This window comes from Polyodon spathula, chromosome 13 (genome assembly GCF_017654505.1).
Source record: "Polyodon spathula isolate WHYD16114869_AA chromosome 13, ASM1765450v1, whole genome shotgun sequence".
In the NCBI taxonomy this organism is placed as follows: Eukaryota; Metazoa; Chordata; class Actinopteri; order Acipenseriformes; family Polyodontidae; genus Polyodon; species Polyodon spathula.
In genome coordinates this window covers 33554739-33579354 of record NC_054546.1, presented here as the reverse complement: position 1 = coordinate 33579354, position 24616 = coordinate 33554739, and the positions used below count along the sequence as shown (strand labels likewise).

The 24616-nt window shown below is 40.5% G+C and overlaps 2 protein-coding genes across 2 annotated transcripts; one reads left to right on the top strand and one right to left on the bottom strand.

Annotated features, from left to right (window-relative positions):
- Positions 1 to 1428: 1428 nt before the first annotated feature.
- On the top strand, positions 1429 to 10068 carry LOC121326122 (endonuclease/exonuclease/phosphatase family domain-containing protein 1-like). Its single transcript, XM_041269294.1, has 8 exons — positions 1429 to 1560; positions 4558 to 5382; positions 5509 to 5560; positions 6242 to 6352; positions 7127 to 7255; positions 7524 to 7650; positions 8631 to 8831; positions 9539 to 10068. Exons 2-8 carry the CDS (start codon positions 4565 to 4567, stop codon positions 9652 to 9654), a joined length of 1554 nt encoding a protein of 517 aa, XP_041125228.1. The 5' UTR covers positions 1429 to 1560; positions 4558 to 4564; the 3' UTR covers positions 9655 to 10068.
- Positions 10069 to 15104: 5036 nt separating this feature from the next.
- Positions 15105 to 24043, bottom strand: LOC121326035 (uncharacterized protein KIAA0895-like). The gene is made up of 7 exons (XM_041269181.1): positions 23854 to 24043; positions 18421 to 19221; positions 17611 to 17754; positions 17144 to 17276; positions 16538 to 16843; positions 15964 to 16061; positions 15105 to 15317 (listed from the first exon to the last, which is right to left on the bottom strand). The coding sequence occupies exons 2-7, from the start codon at positions 19186 to 19188 to the stop codon at positions 15153 to 15155; spliced, it is 1614 nt and encodes a 537-aa protein (XP_041125115.1). The 5' UTR covers positions 19189 to 19221; positions 23854 to 24043; the 3' UTR covers positions 15105 to 15152.
- Between the last annotated feature and the right edge of the window lie 573 nt (positions 24044 to 24616).

The window sequence follows — 24616 nt, the reverse complement described above, 5'->3', positions numbered from 1 at the left end:
TAAGAGTTTTTCATTTTAAAAAAGTGATTCTAAATCCCAAAGAGTTTTTGGGAAGTTTTTGGGAAATACATCCTGTAACATAGGAACCATGTGTAAACCAGTGTTATTTATTTACCTACAGAACTAGACTTGGAACCCAAAGCATGTCCAATGTTTATACACTAAATTAGGAGTTCAGTTATTTTGGAGTTTACCACAATTTGGAAGTGAAACATTGAACAGGTTGGTTGCTAGCCCTTTATCAGCAGTTCTGAATTAAGGGAGAGGCAGAGGTACCAGGTACTGATAAATGTAAAACACTTGGCTGACTCACTGATTAAACTTTGATACTGAGATTGTATTTATTTATTTATTAATTTTTATTAGAAAAAAACAGGAAGAGGTTTCTTTGAAGCAAAGGCACCATTGTAATATCACCGTCAACCTGTTACAAAGCACTGAGCTACTCATACCCACTACCTTCCACATTAATTACCCACTGCCTTTCTCACTGCAGCCTAGCACTCCAACCACTAAGCTACTCAAACCACACTACACCCTAATGCTCTAACCATTTAGCTATCCAAACACAATGCCTTCTGCACTGCAGCCCAACACTGATCACTGATCTACTCAAACACACTGCCTTCCGCACTGCAGCCCAACACTGACCACTGATCTACTCAAACACACTGCCTTCCGCACTGCAGCCCAACACTGACCACTGATCTACTCAAACACATTGCCTTCCGCACTGCAGCCCAACACTGACCACTGATCTACTCAAACACACTGCCTTCCACACTGCAGCCCAACACTGACCACTGATCTACTCAAACACACTGCCTTCTGCACTGCAGCCCAAAACTGACCATTGATCTACTCAAACACACTGCCTTCCGCACTGCAGCCCAACACTGATCACTGATCTACTCAAACACACTGCCTTCCGCACTGCAGCCCAACACTGATCACTGATCTACTCAAACACACTGCCTTCCGCACTGCAGCCCAACACTGATCACTGATCTACTCAAACACACTGCTTTCCGCATTGCAGCCCAACACTGACCACTGATCTACTCAAACACACTGCCTTCTGCACTGCAGCCCAACACTGACCACTGATCTACTCAAACACATTGCCTTCCGCACTGCAGCCCAACACTGATCACTGATCTACTCAAACACACTGCCTTCCACACTGCAGTCCAACACTGACAACTGATCTACTAAAAGACACTGTCTTCCACACTGCAGCTCAACACTGACCACTGATCTGCTCAAACACACTGCCTTCCGCACTGCAGCCCATATGAAAGTGCTATTCAAATATTGTGCTGTTGTTATCAGCAGTGAAACAGTTAAGCGCGTTTTTTTTTTATGTTGAAAAAATCACATGACTTCACTGGCACTCCAAGGAAACTTTGCCCCAGGGAGATATGACTCCACAGTGTCCATGCGCTTTCACATATGTGATTCATTTTCATGACTGGCTTTAAAAAAAAATGTTTTCCTTTACAACATGCTAAAAATATTTTTAAATTTATTTTAAAGAACTTCAGAAGCTTATATAAACAGGTAAGCTATTTATTTGACTTTTATACAGCTTCTACTTCTCTCATTAGTTGGCAAGCGTTTAGGTGCAGGTTGACAGTGCTGGGAGTGGGGGTGATTTAGAGTTCATTATTAGGGTGCAGGGTGTCAATGTTCCTTAAACATAGAAGCCTATGCATAATGAAATTTTAAATACAATGCAATGTAGACTACAGCACTCTTGGGTAGACTATCTCATGGATCAGTAGAAATTAGTTATAAATGTTTATATTTGCTTAACCATGATTTGTACCAGGCTTTGCAGTGTTTCTCACTATAAAACATTGAATAATACAGTATGCAGTGATACAAAAAAAATAAATGTGTATACTAGAAGTGTTTCTTAGTGTCAAAATGAATACCAAATACTTTTACTAAGTTACTGTACATATTAAGCCATTGAGTGCCTTCCCTATTCTTTGACTATATTACACCATGTTTGTTTATCTGGTGACCTGATGTCCATCCTGGCAGGTTTCTACAGCAGAGATGCCCAGGTTACTGCTTTTCTTCCTGCCTTGCAGACTTTACTTGTGTGCAGGCTCAGCTCACTTACATACACTGCCGCTGCACTGGAAAAACCTGAATGCCATTTATTAGCACTGCCTTACTTACATTGCACAGGGCTCTGTCAGGAGGATGTATAGAGAGGGAATATTTCCAGCAGAGTGCCTTATCCAGGAACCAAAAATTATTCAGTATCTAATTCTGAGTGATTGTAATGTGTTCTGATGGAGCCATTCAGAATGGGATTGGCATTTGATCTATTTTATCCATCTATAAGGAGTTTTATACACAGCATGTATACACAGTCCATTGAGCCTGAATGCACAAACAAACAAGTTATGCTATTGTTAAAAATAAAATAAAATAAATAACAATAACACTTTGGAATTATTATAAATAAAAAACAAAATATTATTACCCAACAATACCATTACTGAAGATTTGTAGAACATACTGCACTGTGATACAGACACTGGTACTGTCAGAGATAACATTCTATATAGGTTTATACCGTCTTAATACCATTGCTGTGTCAAAATAGGAACATTGTACTACTGTGTTGGCGTCTTAGGTCACAGCAATGTAGCTGCTCCGGAGCTACCCCTAAGAGCAGAATGATTGCATACAGATTGTGAGTGTATGTCACTGCATTGCCATTGAAGATCATGTTTCAAGGGTGCAGAATTTATGTGCTGGGGTAATTAAAAGTGATTATGTGTTGTCATCCCTATAAACACCCAATAGTGCTAAATTCACAAAAAAAACTAATGACAAACTTTTCAGCTGGAGCACTTTTTCAGTTTCTTCAAAGAAAGCATCATTGAAGACACTGAGAAAGACATTTGTCATTGAATTTGTTACGTTTCTTTTAGTATTATGTATTATGTCAAGACCCTTTCAAATGAAAACTGAAGGAAGTTTGTTCATTACAAAATACGATTTGCCGCCTTTCTTACAAAATGTAGTTATATTTTCATCTACCACAAGTAAACAGTTTTGTGCTGTGAATGAAATGATCTGATTGGTCATCCTATTAAACAAATTGCTTGTAATGACACAGTCTCCAGTAACTTCTATTCCGCTAGCCACTTTAAATACAGATTCAGTTCAACTCTGTATTGTCTCCCGGGTGGTTATCTTCAGACCGACTCTACACAAACTGGAAAATCAACAACGTCTGATATTTACTATGTAGCGGGGATAGTAAAAAGTTACCAATATTTTATGAACAATTTGTTGAGCAGAAAACAATGTCTCATTATATTGTTCAGAATTTTACCCAACTCTTTGATATGACATATATTTTTTTGGAACTGAAATACAATCCAATATCTCCTAATATTTTTAGGAGCCTACTTTTGAAAACACAAATAATCTTTTTTTAGTTTAAAAGTTACTTAAAAAAAAAAAAATTATAATTCCCCATTGTCCCATAGGGGAAGTTACAATGTGAGGGCCAACTTCACCTAGGGTTAAATAACAGTTGGCCACTTGCCCTCTTCCCTTATGAGGAAAACAATGCAGCATTAAACATCTTGGGAGCAGGTCATTTTAAACTAAAGTAAGTTCAAAACTAAAGATAAAGTAACAGTGACATATATTATTGCATGTTTAAATGTATTAGAAAACATTGCTGCACATGTGTTAATCTATACATTGCTTGTAAATGTTGATAACTTGTATATGTCTAAAGATTAGAATACAAAAGAAGAAACTGTACCTCTGTTGGGGCGAATGCTACACACATTTAGGAATTAATGCATTTGAACAATAAATCAATATGTTTAATAAAGATTTTCAGTTGATATTGTTTTTTTTTTTTTTTTTAAGTAAAACTATGCATGGGAAAGTCAAGTAAGCAATTGTTTTGACTATTGCCTTGAGTGTGCTATGCTATTGCCTTATGATTTGGAGTGCAACATAAATACTGTGCATGTTATCAGCTGTGATCTTAATTATAGAACAATATTATTTTGTCACACTGCAGTTCTAAGCCTATGTCAAACTCCTAAAGCAACAGACAAGTAGAGAGCATGCTAACCATGTCTTGGAAGAAGTATGGCTCAATGTGCATTGGTTTAGTAATCTCTTGTTCTCACACTGCATGCTAAACGCAAAACATTATCCCTTTGTAAAATACTGGTAAATGCAGTGTAGGGGTTGCAACTAATAACCAGTTGTATCTATGGATTTAAACAATAGGTTTAAGGACTCTAATTACTACAACAAACATAAGAAGTTATTAGCAAGTCTTTGCGTGGAAGCCATTTTGATATTATTTACTGAATGTCTTAATAGTAATTTTAGTAGATTGTTTCATTGAGGGAGACAGGCCTATTGTGTGAGCTGCAGACTGTTGCATTCTAGCAATCTTTCTATGGAAGATAACACTCTTGCTAGAATTAAGTTAAGTTGGTCTCATTTTAACATGGGGACATGACTATCACAGCTTTGGACTCCCTCTCTCTCTTTCAGGGCACCAATGGGACAATCCCTGAGCTGCTACAATCCTGGAGGCAAGACGTCTCGGCGGCCACTGAAGAACAAGCGCCAGCTGAGTGCAGCATGTAACTTTGCGGACCTTCTCGGGCCGGGTCGTGTGGACCTGAATCGGGCCTCAGAGGAAGAGCTGATGACCCTGCACGGGGTGGGTCGCACCCTGGCCCGGGACATTGTGGCTTACCGGACCCGAATCGGGGGCTTCCGCAAGGTGGAGGACCTGGCACTGGTCACTGGAGTGGGCGCCACCAGGATGGCACAAATGAAATCCGAAGTGTTTGTTGGGGAGCCAGGGTCGGCCCCTAACCTGTTCAGCCTGGACCTCCTCTCCTCCACTAGAGTAGACATCAACAGGGCATCGCTGGGACAAATCCAGGGGCTGGCTGGGGTAACTGAAGAGGTTGCCCAGGGGATCTTGTTCCACCGGACCATGCACGGGCCTTTCAGGAGGGCTGAGGATCTTGGCAATGTCAAGGGTGTCGACCCTGCCTTACTCCCCCGCCTCCTACTCCAAATCACTGTGGGGTGCCCCCGGCTTGCCTCAACTTACCCAGACTTGCGGAGTGAGGGTCTGGGCCAGCCCAATGCAGCCGCCTCTTTCCACAGCCTCCGGGAGGTGGATATGGGGATCCCCCTGGGCTGGGTAGTCCCTGTGCGGCCGCTCTCCCAGCCCTTCTCTGGGGTGCACAATGGCAGGCCTGTGTTGCGGGTGGCCAGCTGGAACCTGAGAGAGTTCAGCACAGAGAAAGCTCAGAACCCTGGGGTGCGCGAGGTGATATGCAGGACACTGCTGGAGAATGGGTGAGTAGAGTCCATTGAGGGGTTAGCACTGAGATACCTCTGCATTGGGAAGTCATGTGCTCTGGAATGTACTGTGTTTTTGGGGAATCCGAGATGGAGTAGTAATTTATTTTCTCCCTGTGTCAGGATCCAGCTGCTGGCCGTACAAGAGGTTTTACAAGAAGAAGCTCTTGAGAAGGTAAGACATGCTCCAGCTTCAGATTGGACTTTCTTTCACTTTCTTTAAATTCCTTCACAGTGGGGCTAGGGATATGCTGGATACTACTTGTCATTGCTCTGCTTCTTCCAGAGATCAAACACACAAAAAAAACCCACTTCTAATAATAATTCTGGTAGTTTTCTTGGTGGGATAATTGTATAAAAAGGTGGTGATTATCAATTGCTGCTGTTGGGTGAAAAAATATCTAACCAAATTGACTATATCTGTGTTTATGTAAGTGTTGATGAACATTATCTTAGATTAAACAATCCTTTGAAAAGCAGGAATAAACTTCCAACCCTATCTCTTGCCAATAGCATTGTGGACTGCAATCTTGATTTAATCAAAAACATGCCTGTAAACAATCGTTTAACTTAGTATACATTACTTATTGTGTAAACGGCGCTGAGGTTTTACTTCGTTAGGTATTCAGTAAGGCACCAGTAAAACAGTGTTCCAATTCCTTATAAAAGCTTCCCTTAGTAAAAGCATAGCAAAGTGTAATAAATCATAGGTGAGCCTTGTAAATCCTAGAGAGGTCGTGTTAAATACATGGTATAACCGTGTGGGGAAACATGGGAGAACTGCTTTATACAGGGCTGTTGCTGTTTTTTTGGCAGGGTAGATGCTGTGACTGATTTTAGTTTTGTTAAATCTCAGGTTTGTCTGGAGCTGGAGAATCCCAGCACTGTGGGTGTACGTGAGTGGCCAGGGGACAGGGGGACCTGGCGTTATGTTCTGATGGATGCTCCCCAGGGACAAGAGACTCAGGTAAAGCTCTTTGAGGCTCCATGCAACAGGGTATTGTGAAATTGTGGTGGACTGGACTCGTGGATTCACCCTTTGGGGGGGACCCTTAATGTTATTCTCTTGAACCACAAATCTATTGCATGCATGAATCTGCACCTGAGTGTGTTCATCTTCAATGAAGGTGTGAATACCACTAATGGAGGTTTACTGTATATCTGCTGACTGTTTATTCCAGTCTTTTGTCTGTTTTTTGGTGTTTTGCATTAGGATGAGAGGAATAAAACAAAAACTTATCCTGAGACTAGGTTTCCTCAATGGAAGATCAAATCAAAGGATTTAAAGGGGTTACAGAAAAATATAGCGTTATACATCCCCACATGTTGCTATAACTGTTTAAATAACGTACCTGTAATTTTTAGTTTCATTAACATCCTGACAACTTTTTACACTTGTGACTTTAAAATCTGTTTCAAAGCTCTTTTCAAAATGGCCACTCTAGTGCACTGAGGTTTGAGACCCGTCCTCTAAAAAGAAAAACAAAAGAAGAAATACTCTGGCCTTTCTTTTCCATACCACATCATGGATCATTTATTGTTGTGTTACCTGTTTGACAATGTGAAACAGATTTTAAAGTTACAAGTGTAAAAAGTTGTCGGTATGTTGCAATGAAGAAAAAAAAAATTACAGGTACGTTATTTATAGTTATAGTAACACATGGGGACATGTTTTTCAGAACCCCTCTACTTACTCTTTAAAGACCTGCACAAAAATATCTGACCAACATCCTCCTTACAGGAAGTAGAAAGAGTGGCCTTCCTGTGGGACTGCAGTTCTGGGTTAGAGTTGCTCCAAGCCGTCGCCATGGAGACCCAAAGAGAAGGAATGAGTGGGCCGCACAGCCAGCCCCTGCTGGGGAGCTTCAAGGTAGGGCTCTGCTGGTTAATTCAGCCAGGAATACACGTTACTGGGAACTTCCCACGTTACTGAGAACTTCCCACGTTACCTGGAACTTTTACCACTTGAATCCAGACACAGTTAACACATATTGTCAATGTCAATAAATATGTTAGACAATTAACTGCTAGCCTGTGTCTTGTGTAATTCCTAAAGATGAGCTAGTTATCAGGAAAGTGTTGCTCTAATTGCTCCAGCGCTGGCTGGTTTACTGTAATGCTGCTGTTCTTGCGTCCAGATGGGAACTCTAGAATTCAGCCTCATCAACCTGCATCTGAGGCCTGACTCCCCGGCCATGACTGGACAGCCTACACAAGCCTCCCTGGACCTGCTGAAACTGGAACCTCTGAAGCCCTTCCTTCAAGGTAACTGGTGACAGGGTAGAATCATTACCGCTGAGGTCATTTCAATTGAACCATGTGCGTGCCAGTGCTCTGAAGCCAATGGGGACTATTCATTTCATCTAAACAGTGGTGGATCTAAATGCAGACACAGATAGAAATGTGAGAAGCAAGGTTATGAAAAATCAAGCCTCTAACAGTGCAGGCGAGTCTTTAGTGCATCCCGGCCTGTCTAAATATGTATAACACTTTAATGATTTAAAGGAAGGTGGTATTTTGATACATCACCTTTTAAATAAATTAAATATACTCCAATCCTTTTCAACTAAGTGTTTTTTTGTCTTTTAAACACCAGTATCAAAGTCTCCAGCCAGGATTGACTGCAGTGTTTGAATCTGTGAGCCTGTGATTGAGTGACTCATACTGAACCACACCTTTACTGTTACTTTAGCAAAGAATGCTGGTCGGATAAGAAGTATATACCTCAGTGCATTTGGGTCATATTAAAAATGTTATCAGTTACCACTAAAGAAAATCATGATCTTTGAAGGATATGACATGCAAACAGGGCTTTCTTAAACTTACTATAGCAAATACTTGTCCAAAACTATGCATACAATCACAGACAAACAGGTTGCCATCCTACGCTTATTATACCATAATTCAAGGTAACAGATAAGGATAAGCATCTAGTAAACTTTAACCACTTTTTAATTTAAAAAAAGCAAAATATACAATTTCTAGCAATGTAACAAATACTTTTTTGTTTTTTGAGGATTATTTCATTTAAAGTATTCATTCATGACAAAAGTACTCCAGCTTTAGTATCTTGTGTGTCTTCTTTTTGCTTTTATTACAAATTACAGACGTTGCATCCTGTTTTAACAAATTGTTTCATTAGCTATCAGCTCTTTATTCTTTCATGTTGAATTCAAGTTAAGTTTCATTCCCACATCCTACCATCACTGCTGCTGTACATGTTAATGTCAAAACTGTTGTTTCAGATTTGTTTAAGAAGGCGCTGCTGACTTTGGGTCACTTGGGTCTGAGCCCGGATGCCAGTGAGTTTGCTGTGCTGAGGGAGCAACAGCTGGAGCCCCTGGTCCCTGCTGACTGTTCAACTGAGCTGACGAGATGTGGCGAGGAGGGGGAAGGTTCACTGCAAAACATTTGGGCCAGTCACACAGCACGGGACTCTTACACAGGTACATTCACCTATATCCAACAGAGGCAAGCACACATTCGCAACCAGACTAATTAACACAAACACAAGCTCACATGCTTACTCACAACCAGACCCAAAAATACAAGTGCTCTGCAGTTTACAAATCAAAAAGGACAGGCAATGGTTCTTAACTGGGGACTAGAGTCTCTGTTAGGCTAGTAGCGCATTGACTCTCTGTTATTATTGCGGAACCCCTGTTAAATAAAGACTATGTTGTTTCTTTGGGTTGTGCCACTAGGGATACACGTGGGGGAGTTAGATTGGCCTTTGGGCTTGCAGGGACTCTGAAGAGTTAGAGCAAGTATACATCAGAGCAAGGCATAGTGACAGGGAAGAGGTTAGCCACCTATAGCCCACGCCACATGGCTCTGGAAAAGAAGTGAGAAATACAGCCTCAAGCCCCGGTGCATGTGGCACTTTTTAAAATGGATTTGAAGTTTGTTTAGTTTTGCAATGGACCCTAGTGGGAGACCTGGCACAACTTCCACAAAAGCAATACAGGAATGTAAACTAATTACTATACCCTGCTGTGGGCAGGTGCTGTAGATCTGCTAAACGGAGGCATCCCCCATCAGAGATCCACAGGCCCCAGGAATAACTGAAACATAAAAGCTAGCCACACAGAAATACATTATTGTCTAATTCCTGATAGATGTTTAGTTTAAGTATGTTTGCGTTTGTTCCCAGGTCGGTGGGGAGTGATCCGATTGGGTCTGAGCAGTCCCTGGATCCCTGACGGATGGTCCTGGGGAGGCATAGTGTCCACTCACTGCCCAGTGTGGGTGGAGCTTTACATGAAGTAGCCAATCGGCATCGCTGACCACTCCAGTGTCACAGTGACTTGCCAAGTATGGGCGGAAAGCAGAAAGCTCATCAAATGGCAAAAACTTCAATGGCCTTTTCTGTGGGAATTCTTCTATAATCTGGTCTATAGCGGGTGGTTTTCTTTTTTTAAGTTCTATTTAAGAATTACTGTTAATTCTTAGCAACCTACCTGACCAGATCCAAACAGATTAAGGGAAGCAGAAATGAATAACAGAATTGTCTGTGAGAGGCGTATGATATGGTAACAATATTAGACAGCATGTAGTGAGATCTGCCCACTGTTGACCTTTTTCAAGCATTGGTTTGGATAGCAGTACAATAAATGTTTTGTAGTACACCAGCTGTTGTTGGAAACAAGCATGTCCACCCTCGGGGCGAACTGTGTACAGAGTCCTTGCATGTGACTTTTTTACAAAAATAACAATAAAAGGAAAGAAGTAAATGCAACCACTTTTTTCATATTTGCTTTATTAAATAAACTGCAAATGGTACATTGATAACACAATAAGACACGTTAATCTTTCCTGCAGTAATAAATTAAAGTGCTCATCCACAACGGAAACTAGATGAATATAGAAAGGGGGGATGGAGGAGAAAAAAAACCCCATAAACCCAGAAACTGTGCAGCCAAAAGATGAAGGTTTAGAGGGCAGCAGGGTCAGCAGAAGCGGATACAAATGAATTCCATTGGTATCCAAAGGTACTCTGAACCTCCACATTGTAAACATCTTGTCACCCTGTGGCTGTGCAGTAGCATTTACTGCAGTGATAGCAGACTGCTCAGTGGGGAGGGTCAACAATGTAAGAGCTTGCCTCAGTGCAGCTACTAGCTGGATACACAAAATATATTTGATGACAAAGTTTTTATTTATTTATTTATTTTATTTTTTTTAAAAGGACAAGGATTTATAATAAGGTAATTTTGACTACAACAACAGTCACAAATGAAATATTGACTAAGGACATTGTTTTAGTATTTTGGGGGAAAATACCATAGCGTATTTTCAGAAATGAACTTGTCGCCACATTTAAACATCTTTGTTCAGCATGTTAAGCATTATGAGGGGTGAGAAATATTAAACGGTAATATTGTTTAAAGATGGTGTTGAATTTACGTAGAAACAGTAAAATATTCTAAAATTCAATGGCAAATGTTTTGACGAGAAGTCTTTTTCGAGATGTACTGAAGACATTGAATAGCACTAGTTAAAATGTTTTTCATTGAATTTGAGCTTCTTCGAACCAACCATAACAATGAGTTTAATTTGATATTTAGTTTCCTTTGTCATGCAGGTATTCATATAGTACAGTCTCACTGCAGCGGTGTCTATTTGTGGTGCATTTGATTGATTGTGGAAGCTCAGCTACTTGATGCTGGGAAAAAAAACAAACAAACAAAAAAAAAACAACAAAGATTAACTTGTCCTCTCATATCGTGGAACTTTGTATTAAGGTATTCAAAGTCTAGTCCAGACATTTTATGTGTGCCTGTTCTACATAGAATGATAACAGTACTATAGACATATCTTCACATGCAGTGTGTGCTTGAAAGCAGTATTCATTTACAGTGGATATCAAGGGCCTTGTTAGAGCAGTAACGTTGACTGGGTCTTTGCTTGTGGCTTGAACATTTCAATAGCGGGAGCTCCTTGAGTTTAAGGGTTACAGTATTTCCCTGGGCAAAACCAGTCCGATAGGACAGATCACCTGCAGTACTGTCAGAAATTATGGAAATAGCTTTTATCATTAAATGATATGTATTTAAGAATCGGATTAATTGCAAATATGCAAATACACAAATAATTAAAAATATTAAAATATGCAAATAATTAAAAAAGAAAGTAATTAGTGTTTTCTTTAATATCACTGTCTAACAAAGGATTCAAAGTGCCCAGTGTTATTTCTTAGATCATTTGCTATTTGTGTTGTATGCGTGACAGAATTTGATTCCGCCCTCAGATTATGATGCCATTCTGACATTCTTACAAATCATTTCAATTGATTTATCAAACAAGTTTTGCTCAACTTGCTAATGACTTTGTTTTTATTTTTCTCATTTCTTGAAAATCCTCCTCATCAGACGGCAGTAACATTACTTTCATTTTAAAATAAACCACATTTTTTTTTTAATTTAATAGACAAAACCCTATTAAGCTAAGATAATTGTATTGCCTCTCCATGATTTCTGACAGGACTGTACATCACTTGTCATATCCCCAGTTCACAAAAACAGGCTCTTCTCTGCTGAGATTATAAACCATTTTAAAGCGGTGAGGCGTGAAATGAATGCTGTGTTTTCAAGTTTAACAGGAACAACAGTGACACACACTGGCCAGGCAGGTTCATTACAGATAAGCAATCCCAATGCATTGTTTTAGAGATGGCAGTCATTATGTTTTGTTAATATCTCGTCAAACAATAATTAAGTTATTTAATAAGCTGCAATGTCTACAGTAGTGGTTCACATGTGGCTTTTTCAATCCATTCAAGTTCAGGATCACTGAGTTGATCAGTCCAGAGCCTTGTTCCAGCCAGGTGTTTCACTGTTTGATGGACCTCGCTGGAATAAGAATGTGGATGGGTGTGGACTGCAGGAGTCACATATGAGTACACTGGTCAGGGATTGAACTTCCTGTGCAGAAGCTGATAAAACAGCTCTTTCCAGGTGCAATTAGAAGGGCTTGTTGAATTCAGACACATAACCACGGTTTGAAACTGTGAGGCCCCCGTCTCATTAAACCAGTAGTTGAGGGCTTTAGATGACTATCATCCTACCATATCACCATTTTATTGTTATTGTCAATTGTATGCTATATATACACAACTGGTATTAAACAAGCCTGAGTCTGAATGCAAACGTAGCCAGTTTCATAACTGCTGGAGTCTGTAAAGGGGTTAACGTTACACAGCTTTGATCCCCAAATTCATTTTGCTTTATTGTGTCACAGATCTTGCATGACAACAGTAACACGTTTCTAAGTACAAGTTACAATCACTGATTTCATTTAGTTCGGTTTGTCAGTTGAGGCATAACCAAATGTAAACAAAGCTCTACAAGTTACACTAACCTTTTGGTGCCAGACGCAACAGCATTGAATTGCAGGCACGCAAGCCAGCAAATACTATAGAACAGCTTCACAAGCAAAGGTCAAGATTACCTTGAATCTGCAACACGGTAGATCCTTACATACTGTATAGAGGCTGCAGAACATAGTTTGAGAACTGCTGACCTTATTTCACTGACTACTCAACACTAGCTTTACAGGAAACATATGTGACTGGAACACAGGACACAGCAAGTAGCCAAGCTACTAAGCTCTGACTGAAACTGAAGAATTGAACCCCTATCCCCAGTTTAGCCAACAGCTAAGCCCATGGGTCCACACTCTTATTCAACTTCTTTGTTCTGATGCCGCTAAATACATAGCTGCTTACAGGGGTATTTATTTAACACTGATAGGGTCACAGACCCACCCCTGCGCTTTTAACATGTAGTAGGTGTGACAGAAAACAGGACTTGGCTTCAGCTGTGTTGTACTGTTATACAGTATATGGTATTGCAGGTTTAAAATAGATCTCCCCAGTTCAAACAGAAATCAGCACCCTTTCATACCCACACGCAATCTAAAATAATACTGAAACAGTTTGGACCAGAGTTTACAATAACAGACGGTAATTTATGCATAACTTCAAAGAGATCCTTACTAACACAGATAAAGGCAATAGCCACTTGATTTATCTTCTAATTTAACCTCAGTATTTTAATGGGAGGGGAGGGGGAATTACTACTTTCCCCTTATCATTTTTTTTATTAGAGCCTGATTGGGAAAACAACTGAAATCTCCCTGCATCTGTACATGTGATTTACAGAGGACAACACTATTCTGCAGATCTGTGTTTGCAATTCAAATTACAGCACCTCTAACCACATTCAAAATACAGGACAATTACAGCCAGTTATTCCCATACCCTGTGACAAGCCATCTAATGGTAAGTGATACGTTCAGTAATCGATTTCTATCAGCTCATGAAAACACATTTCTAGCTCAATTGATAAGACTGTACTGCAGATCACTGGAGGGCTCCAGGCCCAATCCGTTGATCTGATAGGTAGTTATTGTAGAATTTGATATTCTGCTCAAACCCCTTCATTGGCGGTTCAGCTATTTTAATTGCCCTCCACACACAGTCTGATGCCTGGTTTGCAGGCAATGTGATTGCCAGCTACTTGGTTTCTCAGAGGGTCCATGGATGTAGGAGGTGAGTAAACATTAACAGTTAAAATTAAACAACAGCATCCCTTCATAAAAACGTACCACAGTAAATGTGCACGATAATTTTGCAGTTCCCCCATGCTTTACCATGATTATACTATGTATTTACCAGAGTTTGCTATGTACAGTACGCTTTACCATGCTTTCACTAGGCTGTATTACACTTTGCTATGCTTTTACTATAGTGAACTTTTATAAGGGTCCTATCACAGTGTCCCCTATACAAAAGGAACTGCTCTTTTCTCAAAACTAAGTGGCTTCCTTAAAACAAACTTGTATATCAGTTTGTGTTGCTTAAACTTAAAAAAAAAAAATAACTGGAATGTGTAACTTGAAGTGAGCGTGTAAGGGTCACTGTGTAGACTACACCCTAGGAGATTCTCCTGGTAAATAATAATAAACATTACATAAATAATGATCACATTGTGCAATGAACGTGTGGAAGACAAACAGACACCCAGCAGGGTAACAAGTAGCATCCATAACTTCAAGCAACCCATCACATATTCCTCGTCTGAATCAGTCAGGTAGACAAATGTTAAACACTGATAAAGGCACTAGCTGAAACGTTTGTCTTCTGACATTTTGAATACGAGATTCAGCCTCGAGCCATGTGGGTAAAACTATACTCAGAGATATATTTCAGTGATATCATTTTGATACATAATTGATATATTCCTTTTTAATGAAGAAGTCCCTATTGAAAGCATTCTTCTTTCAAATAAATTAGTCAAGGAAATGAGTCGGTTCCACTTGCTCTAAAAAGAACACATTTCAAAAGGCTTCAGTGATTCTGCTCTCAAGGTATGACTATTAACTATGACTTTGCTTGCATTAACAGACTAGTAAAAATGCTATTTTGCCTAAGCAGGGAGTAAAAAAAAAAAAGTTTTTGACTAAAATGTCACTGTACCAATACAGAATCACTAGGTGCGTGCTAGAAAGAAATCCATGTTTTAAAAAAAAAATGTAATACTAAGTGCAGAAACTGCACTTCCAGGATTTCAATCGTCCAATACGCAGTTACTTTGAGTTTTTCAAGATTTTCCAGATCCAACCAAACCCAAGGTTCTAAAGGGGTTCAAATTGAGCCCCCCCCTTTTAAAAGTAAATGTCTCCACCCACCTCCCCGCCCCACCCTACCCCGTGCCCACAGTGCAAGCGATGCCTGTTTCCTCCCCTGCTGTCCTGCTGGGATAGGGTCACTCTGGAATCAGCTGGCACAGTTCCTCGTCATTCAGTTCATTGGCAGCGACGATGTGATCCAGCTGCTCCAGATAGCGCTGCTGATCCTTCATGAAGTGCGGGATTCGGGTCTGCGCAAGAACTGCAAACTTCCTCAAGTGCTCCACGTCTTCATAGGACACCTGGAGAGAGAGAGAGAGAGAGAGAGAGAGAGAGAGACAGCAAGAGAGAGAGAGAGAGAGATGGGGAGAGGGGGGGAGAGAAAACCTTTAGTCACAAAACTAAACAGTAGAATAACAGTGACCCTAACACAGCAGGATCAATAAGTATCATAAAGTAAAAAGGATAATAAATCAAAATGTCAACTCTGTTCAGTCCCACACACTGCATGCAACACTGAAGCAATGAGTGAATCCTATATTTTGCAAACACTGTATGCTGCACAATCACAGCTATCCACCATAGTATAACCATGGGAAAAGCATGGGAAAACCAAACAAAATACTGTGGTAAACTTGTATATGTGAGTCTGGGGAAGCAGCTGGCTGGCTACTGCTAGGAAAGAAAGTCCTGGATGGGGTGGAGATAATTTCGCTCTTTAGGTGAAATGACCCAGGAAATACCAGAAAGCCAAAACGCACGGCTTGCAAACAGAGACTATAACTGCTCATTTGAGAGCTACATTGTGACTGGATGTGCATGGCAGAGAACATGTATGGAACTATTTTGTTACCTACAATTTCTTATAGATTCAACCCCTCAGATCCAGCCAATAGACCAGCCTTTCTACTGGTCCATTAGTCCTCCCCCTTGTCTCTATAGACCCACCTTTCCCAGACATGCCAGCATTTTGAAATCAATGTTCCTTCGATGCCTCAAGATCCTCAGAATCCCGTCTAGATACACCTGGTCTTTACTGAAACAGCCTGGAATTTAGAAAAGAGAACTACAGCATGAGCAAAACCTAATCCTACAACTGAGTCACCATCAGGGTCAAAAAGATGTACACAGACTGTGTGTCTGGTGTTTGTTCACAACACAATTTTGTTTTCATGCAAGAGCTGATGTCAAAGGAGTGGATTGCTGACTTTCCTTACTATTATGTGCATTTTATCCTGGGAGTTAGCTGTTTGGTAAAATCACAGATTTGACTCTTAAGATTATGCGAACATCAAAAAGTCTGGATTTTAGAAGTGTTATAATTTCATCAAAATCAACATCTATTGCATTTTACCTGGTAGGAAAATATATAAACTTTTGAATAGAGGGTGACATATGTATCTCCACTACATCGCCATTGATGAGGATATGCATTCCCAGCACAGATTAATACAAATGGGTGATTTCTAAATCTCTTTTGTGTGAATGACTCGTGACCCTTAACTCCGAGCAGCCCACTCACCTGGGTTAGAGGTGTCAGTCTGCCCCCTCTTGGCTCGGACGCAGTATTCCCAGCGCACGGCGGGGTCCTGCACGAACTGGCCGATGTCGCTGAAGAGCTGGCTGAAGCTCATGTGTCCGGCATGGTAGACTGTGTAGTAGAGCAGGGCAGCTCTCCACAGGAAGGGGTTGCGGCGGAAGAGCACGCTGTGCAGGCTGGCAAGGCCCTCTTCTGTGGGGTTCGCAGGCTTCAGACCGAACTGCTTCCGCCCGGCCGCATTGTTCCACGGTTGCTTGTTGTTGTTCACGCCGCGGATGTAGTGTGTCCCTGGAAACGGGAGAAACCAGAGCAGTGTGCTTATCCGAGCAGCTTTCTGTCATTTTATTGATATGTTATTTGAATGGCTTTTTTTGGGGGGGTGTAATGCGTTGTAATATTTGTTATTGTTTTCATAATACAGTATACATAACATTTTCATGTGAAGTTGGAACACTACTGATAATTAAGGAGCTGCTACCTTTAGCTGTTTAAGACAGTATAAGACTTCATGACCATAAACACGGAAGGCTGAGGCTGCACTGTTTGATTATTAAGAGTCAAGTCCCCCTTGCCCGTATTGAAATGTACCGATCTCGTGGCGCAGCATTCCCTCCAGCCAGTGCTGCCGCGCGCCTGCAAGGTTGATAGTGAGAGTCGGACGGCAGCTCTTAACCATCATCACAGCCTGAGACAGCAGCTCTTCCGACAGGCGCACTACCACCTGGCAACCACAGAGGGAGACAGAGAAGCACTGAGGGCTGCATTCAGAAAACCCACATTGCATTTTTTTCATTCTGGTAATTGCTACCTCTCAACCCTGACAAGAACAACCCATCACTGAATCCTGGTCTTGGTCTCGTCATGATCTCTGTGCTGTTCTTATTGGCTAAAGTTAATTATGTCAGTTTTGTCAAAACTTTAAAGAAGTCTCCCCATTCCTTATTAGTTTTAGACTCAATAGATTCATCTCCCTTTTCATAAGTCGGGATTAGTTTGGTTGCTCTTCACTGGACACTCTGCAAGGCCATACAGTTGTGTTGACAGGCACTCCTCACCTCTCCCACACAGCCCTCCTTCTGCAGATACTTGCGGACGGATGCCCACACCTGGCACTTTGGGAGAACATTGCCCCCAGTGGCCACCTCGAAACTCTCATAGGAGCCATACTTCCGCAGGACGCAATGCATGATTCGCACAGCCTGCAGAGAACAAGGGTATAGGGTTAAAGCTTTATTACAGATAACAGAATTACAGAAGCCAGATATAGGAAGCCAAAGCATCACCACTTCACTGTTTAATACACACATACACTCACTCACACAAGCATATGTGCTGGTGCGTCTCAAACCTGACCAAGTCAGATCCCCTACTAAGGGGCCCTGAATAGATTCTGTCAGCAGGTGCTATTTACTGTACCACAGATAACCACCCAAACCCCACTTGCTGAAGACAAACTGAATTAAAAGTTACCAAAAATAAAAAAAATGGTAAAACACTTGTATTCAGGAATATATTTTGGGGAATTAACAACACAACTATGGGTACAAGAGGTGTCTCTCAGCCTCAGTCAACAGCAATGTATTTTTGTGATTTTTAAATGCAAAATAAGTGATTATTGAGACTTTAAATGGCAATGTATTGCAGCCTGCTGTCGAGTACAGTAATTGCCCTCCAGAGGATAGCAGTCTTTTGAAATAAAATCTGAGCTGTAAAGAATGTCCAAACAGCACGAGAGACATTCAGCCTGTGAAAATCGAACCATAAACATATCTGTTCCTTCTAAAATGCCTCTTTGTATATTTAATACAAATGATTAAAAAAAACTACCACAAAAAATAAACATACAGTAGATAGATACAGAATACCTGCATCAGGAACTGACTAGACCCCTCACGGTATTTCTCTAGGACGTTCGTAGCCTGCTGCTCTCCGTACTCAAATTGTGGCTCATAGTTGAAACCGGCCTGGAAGAAGGCTTCCCTCTCCTGGTCGATGTTGGTGGGTCGCAGGGCGACAAGCAGGCAGGTTTTACCTCCTACCCCTGACGAGGCCCCAGGCTGAGGCCCACGGGCGATGTGGGGGAGCGAGGTGGCGGGGCGCATGCCGCCACGTTCACCTCCTGCCGCCCCGTTCATGGCACACGTGCTCTCGCTGCGCCGCATCCAGCTGCCACGTCCATTAAACACCGGGCTTGTCAGACTGCGGGAGGGGGGTCCAGGTGACCGGCCTGATGACCTCTTCACCTCTGACCCCGAAAACCTTTTCACCGCCGATGAAGACGGCTTCTTTACCTCTGACCCTGGCGGATTCTTCACCTCAGACTCTGGCGTCTTCCGAATTTCTGGTTTAGTCGACCTTTTGACCTCCAGGCCCGCTGACCTTTTGGTTTCTGATAACGTCAAGTTCTGGACGTCCAATCTCAAGGACCTTGTGACCTCTGCCTCAGATGACACAATCCCTCGGGAGCTAAGAGCTGCTTTCGACCGGCTGAAAGCGGATGACTGTAGGCGTGAATGGGGGGTGCGCAGTCCATTACGTGCCACCTCCCTCTTGGCTATCTCTGGCCTTTCACTCCTCGGTGTACCCCTACCTGCTGCCCGCTCCATAGACCCTCCTCCAGGGTCCAGTACCATCTTCCCAGCTTTGACTCTCCTCTCTGTCTGTATCTGAGAACACAGCATACAACCATCAGATACTGGCCAATGTTTTGAAAACCCTTGCTGTTACCATCTGGCAGTTGACAGAGTCAGCAAGGTGCTTACCATTGTTGTGATTATAAAGGAGCAAGCGAGGCTATTAATCCTGTTATAAAGCACAGAAATTCAGCCAGCCGTACTAACACAAATCTTATTCCTTCACATTTAACAAACATTCTAACAAGAAATTGACATGACTCATGATTTTGTTTGGTCAATGAGAAAGCGTAAAATCTTTTAATAGAGGCCTCATGAGGATGTGTAATAGGTGACTTATTGTTGAATGGTCTGAGACTATGGCAGTTTTTAAATCTTGCCCTAAGACATATTTGTTTGACTTAAATTAATGAATATTTTTAAAGCCCTTTAGGACAGCCTTGGCAATAGTAAGTCCATATCTACTGCATTATTTAGGTTATATTGTGTGTGTATGTGTGTGTGTATTATATATATATAATTTCTATAGACTTTAACTGCAACAGATTTCTGTAGAAAATCAGCTAAGGTAGTCCAAGATTAGGGTTAATCGTGGTTTGTGACCAGCCATAAGATTTTGATGTTGTGGGTTTGAGGGTTGTGGTGTCAATTGCTCTAATAATTGGAAAAACAGTTAATTCAGGAAGCTCAGTAAAAGTGGTTGACATCTATCCAGTTTATTTTGTGTTGTGCAGTTCTCTCTCCAGCTAGTTCCCTTTCTCAGCTCTCCTTCCTTCCCTGCGAGCCTGCCTCTGCAGAAATGGAGACAGACACACAGGAGAGAAAGAGAGAGAGAGACGAAGGCCAGCGATAGAAAAACAGAAAACAACAGCCTCTACTGGCTGATGTTCCTGAGTGTAACTGAATCAATAACTGAATCAATGCATTTTACTTCTAGCCTAGAATGACATGTAATGAAGCCATATCTCTATTGTGTATAAACCCTCAAATGCAGATTATCACATTCATTCATTGTAAGATTAAGTCCGCATACAAATAACATTCAATTTTCAAACCAGAAAAGGAAATGCTTAGGACATTCCTGAAATCAGCATCTCACCCTTTATTTAGGAATGAAAAAATGGCATCTTGTTGACAAGAAGGCTTCTTAAAATAAACAAAGGAAACATATCCTTTTTAAAAACGATTTAGACTGTAAATCATATTGGCCTACTTTTAATATACTTACTAGCGCTGTAGGAGAAAAATAAAAAACCCATTCCCAGTATATGTTGTTTTTTTTTAGTGTATCAGCAGGTTTATATATTTTAGGGGTCCTGGTTGCTCTTTGGTTCATTCATATAAATGCCTATCACTTGAATCACTTCCCTAAATGTATTATGAGAGTTTCTGTAAATAGTGAAATTCATTCTCTGCACAATCCCAATAATAGCCAATGCTTTCAAACACATTTTCTGATTAGCTATTAACATGATTGGTGGTCAAACTGTTATTGTACAGATAATCTTCTGGTTCATCACTTTAGCTAAACCACTGCATTCAGGTACATGGTGAATCACAGGTTCTGAATGCAGCTAGATCATTGGCCTGAGTTTGAATAACAACACATGTAAGTGATTAGGCACCAGGAAGCAACTTTTCAACAATAGCTCTGTTTGCATATTCCAAACTGAAGTATACAGGAAGATCCAAATGGAAGAAAAAGGGGACCAGTGATTAACATGGCTAGTGCTAATATGAGCTACAGCATTGATTTTGCAGTAATATTTTGTGTGTTTAAAGCTTATACTAATACTGTACTATAATAATTCAGCTGTGAAGCAATTGCACACATTATCAAATAGAGCAGCACACATTACCACATAGAGCAGCACACATTATCAAACGTGGGGTTTTTTTTTTTGTTTGTTTTTGGGGTTTTTTTCTGGTGGCAACTAGTCAGCCTGTTCTATTTTTGTTTTCTTTTTTTATCTTGAATATTTGGCTCAGTCTGTAGTCATTCTGCCCCTACTTGATGGACAGTTGATCAGTTAACTCGGAAATCACACATATCATAAATGCTCTTTAATGTACTCAGAGTACTTTGTTTTTAAATGAACTATAAATGACTAAATATTCAATGTATTTTATTTATATAGCGCCTTTCATACCACAGTATCTTAAAGTGCTTTACATGTCGGTTAAAACAGAAAGTAGTATGCAAAATCAATAGTAATAAAAATAATAATAATAATAATAATAATAATAATAATAATAATAATAATAATAATAATAATAATAATAAAGAAAACAGGAAATTAATAAAAATGACAAAACCCAAAATAAGGAATTATACAATGATATGTGCAAGTCAGGTTAAAAAGGGTAAACTATAAAAGTAAGTCTTTAATCTTGACTTAAAAATCTTGACAGAAGCAGCAATTAAAATAGATCTTAATAGGTATTGGTCTTAATATTGAAGGAGACTTGAAATAGCTGTCAATAGTTACAAATCCCAACTGTGAAAACGTGGCCTTATTAAGTGGGCTTTCAACAAGATCTTCCTGTAGCTGTATTTGCCGACTGTACAGTGTGAGTTCACACACACACACAAGCAGTTCCTTCTCACTGAGCCAACTAAAATGGCAAACCCACTGGCATTCCTACACTGTATATTGTGCAATTCTAACAGGAAATTACAAAGGAAACGTGTGCAGCTTTCGGAAGTCAATTTCCTTTAGCTTTACTGTAGAGATTTTAGTTTTCCTATGAGATATTATTAGTACACTATAGGGATCTGAAAGGGTTTTTTTGTAAGGATGAGATGAGCATTGTTCAGCAATGATCAATAGTAGCTGGGTATTTGTGTTGGGGCTGGAGAGAACACATATACAGTTCATTGGTGACTCATAGATATGAAACTCCCTAAAATGCATTGAATGATAAATGAAGGCAGCTCTGTAGACATGACTTCATCGGCCAAATCCCTTGTTACAGGGATAGCTGAATGCTCTGACTATGAAACGTCAATACACAGGGAGTCTGGTGACACCATCATTAACCTTTAGTAGGAGAGTATATGCACACGTAAGGTTGTCTTCGACTTGAAGATGGGAATTAAATCCTTAATGTCTCATACCATACTTTTACAGTACATTGTCTACAGTATCATAATGTATGTTCATATGGTTAAAGATATAGTATGAAAACTACCATTATAGCAAATCTATTGTCATCTTGAAGAAACAGATTATAAAATAGTTTGGATGAGCAGAACCCTTTGCCAACAGTGCACTTAATGGATCATCTTCTCTTCACTCTAAACAAAGAAAGAAATAATATTTCTCATTCCAGCTCGGATTAAAACGGTTTTTTTTAATTGGAAAACTACCGATCTTTAGTTTGTGGATAATATTTTTGCTGCATAGTTTTTACTGTAATAAAAAGCATGTATGTTAGTAACTTACACCCTCCAGCACAGCTGTAAATTCAATATTAAAGCTATCAATAGGGTAAAAAAGTGACTGCCCATGACATAAACAGTTCTTCAGATACATGACAAGGCTAAAGTGTGACAGACGTATGCCTGACATATCGCCTTTGATTCACTACAGTAACAGTAATGTTGCTATTGTGATGTTGTGTCTGCATTCTTCTTCTTTCGTACTCATTAGCTAATGAACAAACTGATAGACTGTAATGCGTTTTTTTTTTTGTTTTCATGTGGGGAAATTGTGGATGTGCTAGTCCCGGGTATAAAACCAGATCAGTGCTGTAGCTTTCAAACAATTCATTATCATAACTGAACTTTTATGGCGGCGGTACTGCAGCAAGTTGTGATATAACGCTATCCGCGCTCACAGTCATGCAGGATTCCAGTTCGATTTCTGCGACTACGGAGAAAGACGCAGTTGAAAGGAAACACGACATTTTCTATTTCAGAAATGGTTACACCATTTTCATGATCGCCCCTATGTAGATGCAGGATTGTATGCAGAGACGAATCTCGGAATTCAGCAGAGGCCCTTTACTGTTATGTGATATCTGTTTCGGGGGGGGGGGGGGGGGGTGAAGATCTCAGAAACATGTTAGTGTCTGTGTGTCTGTTTCTGAACCTTTCAACGCCCCTCCTCATCCTGCTTCCCTGTATTCATGTTAGGGTTACGGAGTCTGGGATCTCGACTCCATAGGCGTTCACCCAAGAAGGGAACCGGTTTTGTGCATGGAAATAACACCGGGTTTCTGCAATGCATTTATATATTTCCATCACAAATTACCTTCCCTCCTTGCACACGTCAAGACCACGCACTAGAAAATAACTTTAGATAGACGCAGTAAATAAATACAACCATGCAATCCAGGCTTTATCGGGGAGTGACATCACTCGGGCTTTGTGTCCGTATCTCTGTGAATCTGCTTGTGAAAAACCCTAAACAGGCCTGCCATGATGTAGACACGTCTGTTCCACGATCTGCAGTTTATTACACTAGCCTAAGCACAGAAAAGCTCATCGGTCGCATTTTTAAAACAATGAAATAAAGAACAGCACAAACGCTGTGATCACAGGCAACATGTGCTCTTTAGCTTCTCCCCAGAGACTTATGGGAAACGTTAATCAAATTATTTGCACCGTTTATACAGTGATAGGCATTGTAAATATATTAATTGCTGAAAAAAAATACTTACTTGGCTGTGATCGGAGGATTTCTGTTGCTTTTAAAGCATGGCACTTCTGTAATTTTTGATCAGCGGTGTGACAGTTACAAATATCTAGCGCAAAAACGCGCTGATATGAAAGCAGTAGTTTTGTAGCAAACCCTTGAAATTGACACACTGGAGCAGCTGATAGATCACATTGTTGCAACGTTGTACCTCTGTCCCGTCCATCGCTTTTCGAAACCACACCTCTTGGATTCTGATCCAAGCAACGGCGTTCTACAATCCCTGGCAACTCTTTGGCCCCGCCCAACTGAGGTTCCCACTGCAAATGAGCATCTCTTCATGAGGCCATTGTAATACAAGTTCATTCAATACCGCAAGTGTCCTCAAATTGGGGTACAATTGCACTCATTAAACCTAATAGCTTTATTATTCTTTTATATATGTGCCCCAATATTTATTTCACGGGTAGTGTAGGCCTATAGGGTTTCTAGCATATGTTCCTGATCAATCGCTATAGCAATTAAATACGTTTTATTCTCATTCTCGATTTTAAAAAGCCACCCACTTTCTGTGGAATGCTGCTAATGCCTCATTGTGCAGTTTGTCACACAATAAATAAGCAAAAACTATTATATATATATATATATATATATATATATATATATATATATATATATATATATATAATATACACACGCACACACACACACACACACACACAAGAGATCAAAAGAGAGTGTGATATTAAGAATAGAATTTCAAGACATACCAGGGCTTCTGCAGTACC

What these genes read in the sequence shown, in the direction of transcription:
- LOC121326122 (XM_041269294.1), top strand. Translation starts at nt 4,565, where the DNA reads ATGGGACAATCCCTGAGCTGCTACAATCCTGGAGGCAAGACGTCTCGG. An exon ending in AGGACACTGCTGGAGAATGG is followed by an intron (nt 5,383 to 5,508) that starts GTGAGTAGAGTC and finishes TCCCTGTGTCAG; the next exon opens with GATCCAGCTGCTGGCCGTAC. An exon ending in AAGAAGAAGCTCTTGAGAAG is followed by an intron (nt 5,561 to 6,241) that starts GTAAGACATGCT and finishes GTTAAATCTCAG; the next exon opens with GTTTGTCTGGAGCTGGAGAA.
- LOC121326035 (XM_041269181.1), bottom strand. Translation starts at nt 19,188, where the DNA reads ATGGTACTGGACCCTGGAGGAGGGTCTATGGAGCGGGCAGCAGGTAGG. An exon ending in AGGAGGGCTGTGTGGGAGAG is followed by an intron (nt 17,277 to 17,610) that starts GTGAGGAGTGCC and finishes TGTGGTTGCCAG; the next exon opens with GTGGTAGTGCGCCTGTCGGA. An exon ending in AATGCTGCGCCACGAGATCG is followed by an intron (nt 16,844 to 17,143) that starts GTACATTTCAAT and finishes TCCCGTTTCCAG; the next exon opens with GGACACACTACATCCGCGGC.